Source organism: Rhincodon typus, chromosome 6, assembly GCF_021869965.1.
Source record: "Rhincodon typus isolate 14 chromosome 6, sRhiTyp1.1, whole genome shotgun sequence".
NCBI classification, from domain to species: domain Eukaryota; kingdom Metazoa; phylum Chordata; class Chondrichthyes; order Orectolobiformes; family Rhincodontidae; genus Rhincodon; species Rhincodon typus.
The window spans coordinates 105,704,466-105,721,893 of NC_063337.1; the positions used below are offsets into that span (position 1 = coordinate 105,704,466).

General features: G+C 41.4%; 1 protein-coding gene across 1 annotated transcript in view; it reads left to right on the top strand.

Moving 5' to 3' along the window:
• Nucleotides 1-17,428, top strand: part of tdrd3 (tudor domain containing 3) — an 87,646-nt gene that overhangs the window by 55,710 nt on the left and 14,508 nt on the right. Inside the window, exons 10-11 of the mRNA XM_048598428.1 lie at nt 10,596-11,473; nt 15,697-15,822. Coding sequence (XP_048454385.1) covers nt 10,596-11,473; nt 15,697-15,822 — 1,004 coding nt within the window. The remainder of the gene's footprint in view (nt 1-10,595; nt 11,474-15,696; nt 15,823-17,428) is intronic.

Consider the following 17,428-nt stretch of genomic DNA (forward strand, 5'->3'; position numbering starts at 1 on the left):
ACACCTTGTTACCTCAGATCCTCCAGCATCAGCAGTTCCTGCTATCTCCTCTATGTACTGTTCTCAACTGATGATGTGATTTTGAGGATTAAGTGATAAAACAGGATGTGAAGATGATTAGAAGTGAGTGAATTCAAATCTGTTACTGAAAGGAAAATAAGCGGAAAGAAAACTTGAAAGAGGGGTGGGAAAAGGAAAAGTAAGATTAAAAATGAAAAAAGCACCTTAATATTCTAAATCATGTTTACTAATTTACAATTTACAAGATGTGCGGGGAGATTAAAAGTGAGAAATCATTTTTGTGAAGCTAATGGTGATGTAGGGCAAGTTGTTCTGAAACATGTGGCAATTCCCAATTCATTAAGAGTTCTTGGAAAAGCTCAGCAGGTCTGGCAGTTTCTGTGAAGAGAAATCAGAGTTAACGTTTTAGGTTGAGTGATGGTAACTAGGAATATGTTGGTTTATATACAAAAGGTAGGGTGGGGGAGGGCATCAGGAGTAAACGATAGGTGGGGATAGAGCCCAAAGAGAGAGAAGAGCAGTTGGACAGACAAAGGAGTGGATAACGATCTGGCTAAGAGAGTGAATAGCCGTTAATGGAGACAGTTAGTGGCTAACAATAGATAGTGTGTAATGGCAGGCTATGTGATAATAAGGCCTGGTGTGTGGAGTTGAGGGTAAGGACAAGGGAGAGGTTAGGCCCTAAAATTATTGAGCTTGATATTGAGTCCAGAAGTCTGCAGGGTCCCCAAGCAGAAAATGAGGTGGTGTTCTTGTGCTGAGCTTTGCTGGAACACACTGCACCATGCCTGAGACAGATGTTGGCTAGAGAACAGGGTGCGTTAAAGTGGCAAGTAACTAGAAACTCCGTCTTTTTTGCGGGCAGAACGGAGGTGTTCTGCAGATTGGTCATCTAGCCTATGCTTTTTTCCCCAATGTAGACAAGACCACGTTTGAGCAGTGAATGCAGTAGACTAGATTGTGGGAAGTGCAGGTAAAGTGCCGCTTCACCTAGAAGGATACTGGGGTGGGGGGGGGAGAGGAGGTAAATAGGCAAGTGTTACATCTACGGCGGGTTCAGGGGAAGGTGCCGTGGGGCTGTGGAGGGTTTTGTTGGGAGTGAAGGAAGAGTGGATCAGTGCCTTCTGGAGGGAGCGGTCCCTGCGGAAGGCGGACAAGGGAGGGGAGGGGAAGATGTGTTTGGTGGTGGCATCTTGCTGGAAGTGATGGAAATGACGGCTGATGATCTTCTGGATGTGGATGCTGGTGGGATGGTAGGTAAGGACAAGGGGAGCCCTATCGCTGTTGTGGGAGGGAAGAGAGGGGGTGAGGGCAGAAGTGCAGGAGATGGGTCGGACCTGGTTGAGGGCCCTGTTGACAATGGTGCTGGGGAATCCTTGGTTGAGGAAAGAGCTGGACATTTCGGAGGCTGCCTTGTCAAAGTTGACTACATTGGAGCATATGGACAGAGATGAAAGAACTGGGAGAATGGAATGGAGCCTTTACAGGAAGCAGGGTGCGAGGATGTATTGTCGAGGTATCCGTGGGAGTTGGTGGGTTTATAGTGGATATTAGTGGCCAGTTTATCCCCAGAAATGGAAACCGATGTTGAGGAAAGGAAGGGAAGGGAGGAGCCAGGGATAGAGCAGGTGAAAGCGAGGGCAGGGTAGAAATTGGACGCAAAATCAATGAACTTTTCCAATTCTGGACGAGAGAGGGAAGCAGCACCCAAGGTAGCATTGATATATCGGAGAAAGAGTTGTGGGCGGGAGCCGGAATAAGACTGGAACAAGGAATGTTCGATGAAGAGACCGGCATAACTCGGGCCCATGTGGGTACCCACGGCCACCCCTCTGACCTGAAGAAAATGAGAGGAGTTAAAAGAGAAGTTGTTGAGGGTGAGGACAAGCTCGCCCAAGCAGAGGAGGATGCTGGTGGGTTGGGATGGTTCAGGCCTTTGCTCCAGGAAGAAGCGGAGAGGGTTGATACCATCCTGGTGGGGGATGGTTGTGTAAAGGGATTGCACGTCCGTGCTAATGAGAAGGTGGCTGGAGCCTACGAACTGGAAATTTTAAAACTGGCGTAAAGCCGTCTGAGAATTAGCGCTCAGCCTCTGCATTGTAGAGGTCAGTATGCCAGACTACGACAGTATCACCCTTGAGGACAAGCTTAGTAACAAAGCCAGGGTTTAATCTAAGGGCATGTGGTCAGTTCGGAGGGAGACAGGTAGGATTGGGTGAGAGGAGCAGAGAAATTGAGGCAACCAATATCATGTCAACAGTTCTCCATGAACAGATCGAGTGCAAGTAAAAGGCCAGAGGGAGGCGTTCAGGTGAAGTGAGTGTGTTGGAGATGAGCAAAGGGATCTGCGGAATAGGAGAGGTCTCTTGCCCAAAGAAATGGGCACGGAGGCAAAGACGACAGTAGAAGAGTTCACCGTCATGTCGTGCCTGAAATTTGTTCAGGTGGGGACGCAGAGGGATAAAACTAAGAACTTTGCTGAGTACAGAATGTTCAGCATCAGAGAGTGGAAGGTTAATAGGGATGGTGAATACCTGACAGGAGGTGGGGTTTGGGAGAGGGGATGGAGTCAGAGAAAAGTGGAGGGGAGCAAGGTTCCAGAGGGCCATAGGTATCTCTGAGTTGTTGCATCTTATGGGCCTTGATGCCTGAAAGGAAAAGTTAGATGGCGAATGAGCCAGAGGTTGAAGTGGAACTGTGGAATGGTGCAACCCTGAGCCAGTGTATTGCAATGCTGTTGGAGAGAGAGGTTGTGAGCGTGCATATGACGCCGCATGGCACTATGTGTGGATCTCCGGACGAGGCGAGAGCAGCTGTGAACACACCACCCTGTTAGCTGGCCAATATCTCTGTCTCAGACATGCTGCAGTGTTCCAGCGAAGTTCAGGCCAAGCTTGAAGAACAACACCTCATTTTCCGTTTGGGGACTCTGCAGCAGTCCGGACCCAATATCGAGTTCAATAGTTTTAGGGCCTGAACACACTGTCATTGCCTAGCCCCCAACCCCACACACCAGGCCTTGTTATCACACAATCTGCCATTACAGACTACCCATTGTTAGCCACGAACAGTCTCCCTAAACAGTTATTCATTCTCTTAGCCAGATCATTACGCATATAAACCAACATTTTCCTAGCTACCATCAGTTCTGACAAAGGGGTCACCGGACCCAAAACATTCATAGAATGTGGGTATATCTGGCTTGGCCAACATTTACTACCCATCCCTAATTGCCCAGAGGGCAGTAGAATGAACCATAATGATGTGGCTGTGGTGTCGTATGCAGGCAAGATCAGTTAAGAAAGGCAGATTTCTTTGTCTGAAGGGTTTTAGTGAACCAGATGGGTTTTTGTGATAGAACATAGAACATAGAACATTACAACGCAGTACAGACCCTTCGGCCCTCGATGTTGTGCCGACCTGTGAAACCAATCTGAAGCCCATCTAACCTAAACTATTCCATTATCATCCATATGTTTATCCAATGACCATTTAAATGCCCTTAAAGTGGGCGAGTCTACTATTTTTGCAGGCAGGGCATTCCACGCCCTTACTACTCTCTGAGTAAAGAACCTACCTCTGACATCTGTCCTATATCTATCACCCCTCAATTTAAAGCTATGTCCCCTCGTGCTAGCCATCACCATCCGAGGAAAAAGGCTCCCACTGTCCACCCTATCTAATCCTCTGATCATCTTGTATGTCTCTATCAAGTCACCTCTTAACCTTCTTCTCTCTAACGAAAACAGCCTCAAGACCCTCGGCCTTTCCTCATAAGACCTTCCCTCTATACCAGGCAACATCCTGGTAAATCTCCTCTGCACCCTTTCCAATGCTTCCACATCCTTCCTATAATGCGGTGACCAGAACTGTACGCAATACTCCACGTGCGGCTGCACCAGAGTTTTGTACAGCTGCACCGTGACCTCATGGCTCCGAAACTCAATCCCTCTACCAATAAAACCTAACACACCGTACGCCTTCTTAACAACGCTATCAACCTGGGTGCCAACTTTCAGTGATCTATGCACATGGACACCGAGATCTTTCTGCTCATCCACACTACCAAGAATCTTACCATTAGCCCAGTACTCTGTATTCCCGTTATTCCTTCCAAAGTGAATCACCTCACGCTTTTCCGCATTAAACTCCATTTGCCACCTCTCAGCCCAGCTCTGCAGCTTATCTATGTCCCTCTGTAACCTGCAACATCCTTCCGCACTATCCACAACTCCACCAACTTTGGTGTCATCCGCAAATGTACTAACCCATCCTTCTACGCCCTCATCCAGGTCATTTATAAAAATGACAAACAGCAGTGGCCCCAAAACAGATCCATGAGGTACACCACTAGTAACTGAACTCCAGGATGAACATTTCCCATCAACCACCACCCTCTGTCTTCTTACAGCTCGCCAATTTCTGATCCAAACCGCTAAATCACCCTCAATCCCATGCCTCTGTATTTTCTGCAATAGCCTACCATGGGGAACCTTATCAAACGCTTTACTGAAATCCAAATACACCACATCAACCGCTTTACCCTCATCCACCTGTTTGGTCACCTTCTCGAAGAACTCAATAAGGTTTGTGAGGCACGACCTACCCTTCACAAAACCGTGTTGACTATCCCTAATCAAATTATTCCTTTCTGGATGATTATAAATCCTATCTCTTATAATCCTTTCCAACACTTTACCCACAACCGAAGTAAGGCTCACTGGTCTATAATTACCAGGGTTGTCTCTACTCCCCTTCTTGAACAAGGGGACAACATTTGCTAGTCTCCAGTCTTCTGGCACTATTCCTGAAGACAATGACGACATAAAGATCAAAGCCAAAGGCTCTGCAATCTCCTCTCTAGCTTCCCAGAGAATCCTAGAATAAATCCCATCCGGCCCAGGGGACTTATCTATTTTCACACCTTCCAGAATTGCTAACACCTCCTCCTTATGAACCTCAATTCCATCTAGTCTAATAGACTGTATCTCAGTATTCTCCTCGACTACATTGTCTTTTGCCTGCGTGAATACTGACGAAAAATATTCATTTAGCACCTCTCCTATCTCTTCGGACTCCACGCACAACTTCCCACTACTGTCCTTGACCGGCCCCAATCTTACTCTAGTCGTTCTTTTATTCCTGACATACCTATAGAAAGCTTTAGGGTTTTCCTTGATCCTGCCTGCTAAAGACTTCTCATGTCCCCTCCTGGCTCTTCTTAGCTCTCTCTTTAGGTCCTTCCTGGCTAACTTGTAACTCTCAAGCGCCCTAACTGAGCCTTCACGCCTCATCTCTACATAAGCCTCCTTCTTCCTCTTGACAAGAGATTCAACTTCTTTAGTAAACCACGGTTCCCTCGCTCGACCACTTCCTCCCTGCCTGACAGGTACATACTTCTCAAGGACACGCAGTAGCTGTTCCTTGAACAAGCTCCACATTTCAATTGTGCCCAGCCCCTGCAGTTTCCTTCTCCATCCTATGCATCCTAAATCTTGCCTAATTGCCTCATAATTGCCTTTCCCCCAGCTATAACTCTTGCCCTGAGTTATATACTGATGCCTTTCCATCGCTAAAGTAAACGTAACCGAATTGTGGTCACTATCACCAAAGTGCTCACCTACCTCCAAATCTAATACCTGGCCTGGTTCATTACCCAGTACCAAATCCAATGTGGCCTCGCCTCTTGTTGGCCTATCTACATGCTGTGTCAGGAAACCCTCCTGCACACATTGGACAAAAACTGATCCATCTGAAGTACTCGAACTATAGTGTTTCCATTCAATATTTAGAAAGTTAAAGTCCCCCATAACAACTACCCTGTTACTTTCGCTCCTATCCAGAATCATCTTTGCAATCTTTTCCTCTACATCTCTGGAACTTTTCGGAGGCCTATAGAAAACTCCCAACAGGGTGACCTCTCCTTTCCTGGTTCTAACCTCAGCCCATACTACCTCAGTAGACAAGTTGTCATCAAATGTCCTTTCTGCCACCGTAATACTGTCCTTGACTAACATTGCCACACCTCCGCCTCTTTTACCACCTTCCCTGATCTTACTGAAACATCTAAACCCCGGAACCTGCAACAACCGTTCCTGTCCCTGCTCTATCCATGTCTCCGAAATGGCCACAACATCGAAGTCCCAGGTACCAACCCATGCTGCAAGTTCACCCACCTTATTCCGGATGCTCCTGGCATTGAAGTAGACACACTTCAAACCACCTTCCTGCCTGCCGGGACACTCCTGTGACCTTGAAACCTTATTTATGGCCTCACTACTCTCAACCTCCTGTACACTGGAGCTACAATTCAGGTTCCCACCCCCCTGTTGAATTAGTTTAAACCCTCCCGAAGATAATCTAAAGTGGTTATGATCACTCCTAAGCGAGCCTTTGATTGCAGAGTTTTTTAAATTTCAAATTCCAAACACTAGCTTGGTGCTCTGGATTACTAGTTCAGTGACATTACTACTGCATCACTTCCTCCCCATAAACTAAACTAAATAGGACTTTGAAAGGTAGAAACGATAAGCAGCAAAGTAGGATCCAGAATTGGATCAGCCATAATCTGATTTAACAGCAGAACAGAATCATTGGCCCACTCTTGCTATCCCTAACTTGTATGTGCTTATGTTTCTGTCTTTGATGCTCAACTATTAAGGTTATGATTTTAAAATTTCTAGTCGTGTTGTGTACAAAGAGGTCTTTGTATTGATGCAGTTTTGCCAGGGATTCCTGTGTCCAAATTGTTGGTCCAAGGTATGCGTGGTACTATAAAATAGTTACATCACAAAAAGAAGCTATTTGGCTGCTGTTATCTGTGCCAGATCTCTCTCAAAGCAATTTAGTTCATCTGACTCAACTATATCTATCTTTACCTTTTCACACAGTACATTGCAGATTGTACCCATTTAACCCCATACTGATTTTTCAATTTTTTGTCAGACTGCACTTTCTAGTTGTTGATCCTTCTGCCAAGGGGTCAGTTTCTCTCAATTCTGTCTTAACTCATGATTTTGGACATCTGTATCAAACTTCCAATCAGCCGCCTTTTCTCCAAAGTTATGACCCCAGTTTTTTCAATCTTATTCACTTAACTGAGTTTAGAAATCACATGACACCAGGTTATAGTCCAACAGATTTATTTGAAAACACCAGCTTTTGGAGCCTCCCTCCTCCAGGTGTTAGTGAGAGGTAGTATCAGACACAGAATTTGTAAGTACAATATCAAAGAGTGACAGCACGTAGCAGGATGTATTAAACAAACCTAAGATGCTGTTAACTCTTTAATCAGTTGGAAGGTTTTAATTGATTAATACGTATATGTAAATCCCCAAATTCTTTCAAGTTGCTGTCCTGAGAGAACTAAAGGTTTTATCAGTGTTAGGTGTGAGGCTTTGTTTAGAATCTGTTTGTTTTGGTTTGGAGTCAGACTGGTTTTGCTTCTAAAGTAGGAATTTATAAAATGCCACATTCACTGTCTATAAATTGTGTGCTTTTTGAACAAAATAGAATGTATCTGCGCCCCATAGATGCGTGTGTGTGAGAGAGAGAACGTGTGCGCACGCACGAGAATGTATAGTGTGGTGGGGTCTTCTGCAGTGCAACATGGACCCAAGATCCCAGCTGAGGCCAAGTTTGGTACCTATGAGGATGGTCTGACTGGGATCTTGGGTTCATGTTGCAGTACAGGTGACCCCACCACACTATACATTCTCTCACGCGCACACACTCACCCACACGCATGCGTATGCACTCTTGCTCTCTCACTTTCACTTTCACTTTCACTTTCACACTGTGCCTCAGTGGGTTTCCTTCCACCATCCAGAAATGTACACATTAGGTGGATTGGCCATGCTAAATTACTCAGTGTCCAGGGATGTGTAGGTTAGTTTGATTAACCATGGGGAATGCAGGGTTACAGGAATAGGGTAGGGGGTGAGGGTGGGTCTGGGTATGATGCTGTTTGGAGGTTCGGAGTGGACTTGATGGGCCAAATGGCCTGCTTCCATGTTGTAGGGATTCTATGACTTGTTTTCAAAAAGTTGTACATTTGTAATATAAAAATGTCATGATACGAATGTGCATTTGTCCTTAAAATATTTTTAGTAGTGTATAGTTTAATATTAAGAATATTATGGTGGAAGATTTTCAGTGATTTTTCATTTTAAATTCATTGGTAATTTCTCCTGTGAAGTTTCTTAGATTCTTAAATAAATGCTGCAAATAATAGACCTACCTCGAATATAGTGCCCAGTTCTATTTCCCGATATACAGGGAGTTAGTGCAACTTTGGAAGTAGTTCATTTACAGAAGAACCAGAAGACTGATGTTAGTGTTTGAACTCTAGTGTAAAGAAAACTGAAAGAAGACAACAGGGATGATATTGTTGAGGCATATATGATCACTCGTGTTATGGACAAACGAGTTTGCTCAAAGACTTCAGATGCAAAAGGAGGATGAGTGGACCTGACTTCAAGCTGATGTCATGAAATTATTTATCCAGCATTTGACAGATTTGCTGGTCTTCTGAGTTGGAGTATTAGGATAATTTCAGAAATCATCATCAGATTGCTGTTGTGGCGGAACAGTGACCTGTTTATTGAAGTGGATGAACTGAGGTTAAAAAGTCTTTATTATCTATACATAACAATCAGAATAGTTTGTCCCCATCTATTCAGTTCAGACCCCTCATGATCTTGAATATCGCCATCAAACCCCCTTTTCTTCAAGAAGATCAACCCTAACTTCTTTAGTCTCTCCATGTAACTGAAGTTTCTTATTCCTGAAATCATTCTAATAAATCTTTCTTGCATCCTTTCCAATTACTTCACAACCTGCTTGAAATTCACTGCTCAACAGTCAACATTGTACTCGAGTTCAGACTGCTTTATAAAGGTTCACCTTGATTTTCTTGCCTCCACTTGTGTCACATGTATCTCCAGGAACTTCTGTTCTTGGATCTTCTTTAGAATTTATTTTAAACAGCCTCTTCTCATTCTTTCTGCAAAAATGCATCACTTTGCACTTTTGTGTGTTTAATTCCTTCTGCCATGTCTTCCCATTCCAGCGGCTTGTGCATATTCTCCTCTGTTCACTGTGCTCCCAAATTATGTTTCCAAATTTTGAATTTGGGCACTATACAACAGACTAAGTCATTTACAATGTGCAAAGCAGTGGTCCCAGTACTGACTCTTGGAAAACCCACTGTATATCATTTCTAAATTCAAAACAAAAACCACATGCTACCACTCTGTTTCCTGTCACTTCGACAACTTTATATCCATGCTGTCCCTTTTACTCCATGGCGTTCAGACATGCGTTGATGCAAGATCTTGACAGTTGATAAACTTGGCTTCAGCTGGTGTACCAAACATGAAAATAATGCCCATTAACTAAAGTAATTTTGCAGTTATTAGCACCCTCTAGAAAAATGTCCCAGCAAGGTTTGCAAAGATATAATCAAACAATAATGGCTGATGAGCTGTAGAAGAACATTTTAGGAGTATGAATAGAGATGTAGGTTTTGAGAAGGGTTTTAGAAAGGAGAGAATCTGATGCATTAGGAAGTAACTTCCAGTGCAAGGTCTCGAGGCCAATGGAAGGCACTCACCTTTGTCTGAAGGTGAAGAATGTGTAACTTGGTAGAATGAGAGTCATATGGCACAGAAACTGACACTTTGGTCCGACCAGTCCATGCCAACCATAATCCCAAACTAAACTAGTCCCACCTCCCTACAATTGGCCCATATCCTTCCAAACATTTCTTATTCATGGCCTTATCTAAATGACTTTTAACTGTTATAACTGCACGTGCATCCTACAGTTCCTCTGGAAATTCATTCCACACACGAACCACTCTGTTTTAAAAATAAACTTGCCCCTCGTGTGTCTTTAAATCTTTCTCCTCTCTTCTTAAAAATATGTCCCCTAGTCTTGAAATCTCCCACCTTAGGGAAAAGACACCTGTCATTGACCTTACCTGTACCCCTCATAATTTCATAAACTTCTAAGGAGACTCCTCAACCTCCTATGCACCAGTGAAAAAAGTTCCAGCCTCTCCATATAACTCAAACCCTCCATTCCTGGCAACATCCTGGTTAATCTCTTCTGAACTCTGCAGCTAATATCCTTCCTATAATAGGGTGACGAGAACTGGACATTCTACTCCAGAAGAGGCCTTAACAATGTCCTGTACAACCTGAACATCATAACATACCAATGTGTATACTCAAAGGTCTGAGCAATGATGGCAAGTGTGCTAAATGCCTTCTTAACCACCGTATCTATATGTGATGCTGAATACATTCAGTGAAGTTTAACTTGTGGATGACTTCTTAAATTAGCTAGACTACACTTTCGTCTTTGCTACGTTAAAATGTGAAATCTCGTGTAGCATAATAAAGTCGGATGTTTAACATTCTATGTACTTTGGGAAGAGTTAGTGTGAGATTCCTGAAAATGTGCATCATCTCTGAGATATATTCTCCACCTTGTTTGTTTATACAGTACAAAAATGATTGGAAGTGAAACAAAACTGAGTCTTATTTTATTTTTTGCATTTGTTTTCTTAGAGTCAAAAACGCAGCTTCCACATCACTCGAGCACTGACAAAAGTATTGCTGTGAAGGGCTTTCAGCAGAAGAATGCCCCTTGGAATAATGATCGGCCACAAAAACACGACAGACCACCTCGCTTTCAAAGGGAGAATGTAATTGCCAGACAAGCTTTGGAGAACCATGGTCCACAGCGGGGCAGAGGTCCTGAAAGACACAATTCAACCGGATCTAACCAATGGGTAGATGATGGAAGAAGAGGTGGCAAGCATTACCCTGGTAGTGAAAGGCTAAGAGACTATGAGCAACAAATTTTTCACTTGGTTAATGAGTCGGCTAGAAAGACTAAAGGAGAAAGCCAAATAAATAAACTAGGAGATGGTCTAGGTTCGCTGGAATTTAAAGGTAGCCAGAGTAAAAAAGAACAATTGGATAACAGTGGTCAGCAGCGAGGAAAATTTGAAAACCAGAGGCATAATTATAGTACTTTCAATGACCGGAAAGGTATCGAACTATCTCAAGTAATTGGTAGTGGGATCTCTGGAAATGTGAAAACCTCAAGAGACTTGAATTTGCACGTTGACACCACCTCTACACGAATTGTTGATGCATGTAACATATCTAATGGACAATTAGAAGATTCCTTTCTGAGGAAAAGAACAGGACCTATAAAATTAACAGAGCCTAGCCAGTCAAAGTTTACTGAATATTCTCAGAGCAATAATGGGATTTATGATTCCGGATCAAAGAAAAGAACCGGACCAATTAAACCAGAAAGAACGTGGGAAAAACCGTATGAGACTGATTACCCTTCTTCAGCAGTGTCAAATAAATCACAGTTTAGTGATTGGAGACCAGGGGATCAGTGCTTAGCTCTTTATTGGGAAGATAACAAGGTAAGATTGGTTATCTTGGACTTGACATAATTGCTGTAAATTTCAAGGGCAACGGGAAATGGAAACAAACCATTTTAGGTGCTGAATGTCAGTATTGAGTGTTTCCAAGTCAGATGTAACACCATTCACTGCAAGGTAAAAGTTTCTTTATTTTGCCCCATCGGTGTGCCTGAGGAAAACACGTTATATTGTATTGTTAGACTTTTTATTGTTCTATCATAGCGCTTGAAAGACAAAGTGGTGACAAATCATTGGGACATTTCTGCTTTGGTCTCATATCCATTAACAACAGGATGAAACTATCTCAGTCCTCAATCAGGACCTAAAATGCAAATTACTGAAGTCTTCCTTCCTATGTCAGAATACAATGCAAATGAATGTGCTACAGTGAAAGTCTAATGCACCAATTATTGTCAACGTTTCCAACAAGCAGTAGTTGAAAGCAGTAGTTCCTTTTTTTGTTTTGTTTTTTTTTCAATTTTTTTGTATTTTTTTTATAGCTGGCTAATTCCCTGTCAGATTTATCCATTCTGTAGTTGATGACTTAATATGATATTTTCTATCCAGGTTGTAGTTTGACTGTATCCCTTTGGTTCATAAGAACAGAAGAAATGGGAGCAGGTGTAGGCCATTCAGCCCATTTAAGATGTTCTCCAACTATATGTAATGGCAAATCTACTTAAATATTTTATACTGGCTCATATCCAATAATGTTTCGTGATATGTAGAAACCTGTCTGTTATTGTCTTTAACACACACAACACTTGAGCCTCCACAGCTATAAAGATTCACAACCCTATGTGTAAAGAAATGCCACTTCCTCTTAGTTCTAACTGACCTGCTCATTCATCTGAGACTCTGTTCCCTTGATCTTGCACCCCACTACAAAGTCAGGGAAAACATAATTTCTTCTTCTACCCTTTTTTGATTTTTACCCTGTAAGAATTTTGTTTGATTGAGATCACCTCTAATTAAAACAAAATATAGGAAAAGTCTACCTAATCTTTCGTCGTAGGACAGTCTTGTCATCCCAGGAATTAGTTTAGTGAACATGTGTTGCATTCCCTCAAGGACAAGTATATGCCTTGTGTAAGTAAGGAAAGCAGAACTGCACGTAACACGCCAGCTGTGACTTCACCAAGGCTCTATACAATTATAAACTATAATCTTTACTCCTGTGCTCGAATCCTCTTGTAATAAAGTCTTATATACAGTTTGCCACCTTAATTGCTTGCTGTATCTGCACTTTAACTTTGTGACCTTTGAGAATATTCAAATCCCTTTCAAGTTCAACACTTGTCGGCCTCTTGCCATTTAAGAAATACTCTGTATTTATGTGTCTTCTACCAAAGTAGACCACCTCTCACTCCTCTGAATTGTATTCCATCTGCTAATTTTGAAGTGTCCTTGCGTCATCCTTCTGACTCTCCTTGCCACACAAAATTCTTGACATCTGCAAACTAGGAAATGTTACATATGATTTCCATACCCACATCACTGGAATGTTTTGTGAGTGGCTGAGGCAAAAAGCACTGATCCTTGTTGTGAGCTTACTACTAACAGGCTACAAACCTGCAAATGAACTATTCTGTTTTCTGTCTATTAACCAGTTCTCACTCCATGTCAATATGGTGCAATCCCATGTGTTGTAATTTTGTTTACGTTGATGAAAGGGCTTCTTGATGTTCTTATGAACCAAAGGGATACAGTTGAACTTTGAAGTGGATAGAAAACATCATGTTAAGTCATCAACTTCAGTGATGAAAAGGCAGGCTGCTTCCTCCAAACAAAAACCACCAATGTCTTTACAGACATTTTTGCCGCAGCACTGGAATCCATTAGCCACAAACACTAACAAAAAAAGGGGAGATTAATCAGAGCATCACAGCTGTCTGAAATCTGTCTGAGGTCCAGAAAACCATTGCTTCATCGGCGTTCAGTACCCTTAAACCTCGTTGTGGCCCCCACTAAGGATTACGAACCATCATTTAGGAAGTCCTAGCATAGAATACAGGGGCATGGAGAAGATGTTAGAAACATATAAAATGTAAGTGAGACTGCAGCTGGAGTTTTGGACAGTGCATTGCTCGAAAGATCTATTTTACAAGATAGAATATTGTATAGATTTTTGAGAATGTTGCCAGAATGAGGAAGTTTAGCTGTAAGCGACAACCTTTATAACCTCTGTTTACTGTGAAGTACTGAAAAGACGATGTTTTGGGTTTACACCCTTAGCAGCTAGTGTTATCTCCGAGTGACTGACCACCATTGGTCATTCCAGAGTAGTTTACAGCCAATAAGCACGTGATGTAGTAAATGTGATCGTGAATTTGCACACAGAAAATACCTGCAAACTGCAATATGCTAGTAATCCAAATTTGTTTTTGTAATATTAATTGAAGGAAAAGTATTGATCAGTGTACCAAAGATTTCCTCCTGCACTTTTTTCTGAAATAGTCCTATAGGTTATTTTATGCTCACAAGAAGATAGATGGTTTTAACCTCAAAGACGACAATTCTGACAATGTCGTCTCCCAGTCCCACACTTTGATTTTTATGCTCAAATCCTGAAGTTGAAACCTCAACTTTTTGACTGAGGCAAATGTGCTATCAACTAAGCTGCAGCTAAAAGTAGGCTGAGGGATGATTTTAGTGAGGTGTGTGAAATTGAAGAGTCTACATCATAAGGACATAAAGGACCTGTTTTCCTCAGCAGTGAGGAATATAAATACCTGAAGTGTTTTTTTTCACCCAGATGGAGGTCTGGAGCTCCCTGCCTGAAAGGCTGTGAGGCAAGAACCCCTCATTCTATTTAATAACCCTTGGGTTTGCAGAACTATGGGCAAAGTGGTAGAAAGCCGGATGAACTTGGATAACGAATTTTTTTTAAAAGTACAGATGGGATGGATTGAATGACCAACTCCTCTCTCGTACGTTTTCTATGTATCTATGAAGAACTTCCATCTCTTACTCACTCTGTTCTACTCCTGCTTCTGATGTGATGCTATGCCACTAATACAATAAAGATGTACAACCTTAACATTGTTAACTTTGTAGAATCATCATCGTGTGATCATTTACACGTTCTGCAAAAACCGTGGAAATATATCCTTGGTTCTTCAATGATGTATGAACTATATTACTGCCACCATCTCCTTTAGGGTGGCAAAGTGCATTGAAGCTGATAGTCTCATCCAACTTAAAAGTGAAACTGCCAAACATTTTCCATCGATAAAATAACTTTGAAGATACTGTTTACCCTTCAAATGAAAGACCTACAATGCCATCACCTTTGGGAACCTGTCCTGAATGGTCACTCTCAAATTTATATTCTGTCCCCTTACTAGGAGAAGCATGTCTTAAAGCTAGTGTTCTCCTGAACAGATGCACAGAAAAATGAGTGATAGGGCAATCTCTTTGCCCCCGGCTTCAGTCGTCTGATCTCTCATCAACCCCTCATTGAGCAAAATAAGTGCATTTTCCTATGTGCACCTTTTTCCCGTATTCTTGTTGAAAGTCTCAAGCACTTTTTCCTTAATTTATCGCAATAACAATTGGGTATTACAGGACAAGGATACTTGTGATACTTGTGATCCTGCACCTACTAAAAATCATTGTTGAGCAGCAGATCCAACAACAAATATTAAAGGGGCTTTAAAGATTGCATGCTCTGAAGTATCTTGTTAGATCTATACTGGAACTGTATTCAGTATTCCTTTTCTCCATATTCACACAAGCTCAAATTGTAAAGCTCCTTGGTGTATTTTGATTTTTGTCATTTTGAGTGTTTAGTCTCTTAAACTGATCCTTTATGTTGATGCATAAATTCTTATTTGAAGTACTTTATTCTTGTAAAAGATAAATAATAAAGTTAACCCCCTGAAATAAACCATTTTTTTAGTTGTGCATCATGCAACAGTGTATGAATGAAAATTTTCTTTTTTTTCTTTTGTCTTTTCTGTTAAATTTTAGAACTTAATAAAAAAAAAATCCTACTATCTCTGATCTAAAAGTCCAATGGTACTGGATTTTGAATTGCAGTTCTTCATATATTTATGGATTTTAAAAATGCTTTGATTGTAATGACCTGACAGTTCCATAGAGTTGAAATGTCCTGTTATTGACTGGCGTGATTTGGTCTAAATTTCATTTGAGGCATGCAGCTATAATTTTATTACCCATGCAGCTAGGTTTTTCCTAATTTTGTTGAATTCAATTTGCAGTTTTATCGGGCGGTCATTCAGGCCCTTCATCCTTCAGGAGCAACAGCAGTTGTTGTGTTCAGAGACTATGGGAACTATGAAGAAGTTCTTCTAAGTAACATTAAACCACTTCGGGAGGAATTTTGGGTGGGTATACATTTGAATTTTTATTTTGTGGCCTCTGTTGTTGCAGTAATGAAATTTACAAGATTATACATCAGGAATGTACATTAGGAGAGAAGGTTCAAGATATTCACACAGAGATAAAGACTGCATCATCAGTCTTTACAATGGTTCAACTGCTAGCCTTCAAAATCCTAAGATGGTGTTAAAAATGTTGGTTTATAAACAATTATGCATTTAGCTTGGGGGTAAATGAACAGCTTGCATGGTTGTAGTCTTGAGGTTGGAAAATCAGCATTTTTACTTTGGCACAAGACCCATGTTATGAATTTTGATATAGTGATAGGCTTTGAGAGTGTAAAGGTTTCTAAGATATTCCTGAAATTCTCAGACACTGGCTGTATGCCAGGATCTGAGAGAGAGGGGGTGCAGCTAGAAGCTAAGAGTCTCTGGTTCACTGCACGGAAATGTGATTGGGAGCTTGCATTTGGATTGAAAAGACCAAATGCTTGAGGATTTGAAACTAGGCTGGAGCAGTTACCTAGCATACATAAGGTTTTTAAAAAAAAATCACCGTGTTACATTGTTCTGGGACTAAAAATGATCAGGCTGGGAAAGGAAAGAAACAGTGAAGAATGACTTCACACTGGGAGAATTGATTGTTGGCTTAAGGGACTGTATGAAGATGTAAAGTAGATTTTTTTGGTTATGTTAAAAGTAAATGATCTCTTCTGTGATACAAGTTGCCTGCACAATAGTATTTGCTGTGTGTTGCAGTAAAAATCTTGAAATGTGACATTTTGTCCTATCATTTCAGTTGGTAGTTTGTTTCTTTTTTAATGCTATTGATCTCTCAGGGGATTGTAATACTATTTATGTTGTGTGTATGTGTTATTGGAAATGCTTTGTTGCTCTACATATTGATCTTGTGTTAATCATTACCAGTAAGTCATAAAGTTAGACTAATTTTATACTTAGTCTTGTTGCCTTTATACTTTCAAAATGGAGGCAATATTTCAAAACTGGTATTTACCTTTGGGGTAGCCTGGGAAGCTAAATATGATGTCAGCAAATAGGCAGTTGTTCCAAATAATTTACATCCACTTGTTTGTGCGATTTTAATTGTAAATGTTTCTTGTGATGCAAGATTATTATATAATATAAATGCAAACCCATTGTGAGCATAAAACGGCTTTTATTAATTATTTACGCCCATTATTCACCCAAACCATTGGCTTCTGACTTGTGTAAATCTTCACATCACGGAGAACCACTACTCCTTTTCATTGTTGTTGTGGCATCTGTTTCTTGTCTGTGCAATTGAATCAACAAAAAGGACAATGGTGTTGGTTATTATCAATATCATCAATGTCAGTCAAGGAATTAGCCTTTTGGGTCAGATCATAGGTGAGATGCAATGACAGATGTAGCAGAAAAGTTAGTAACATGTTGGAGGTTACACGTGATGTGGACTCATGCTGAAAAGTGTAGAGAAGGCAAAGAAGGTGTTAGGAATAAGGGAATACAGACTTTAATGCAGAGGAGCACAGACAGAAAAATGAAAGGTACATGCTGGGTGCAGAAAAGAACATGGAAAGAGCGACAATGGGTGAGGAATATGAGAGTTCCA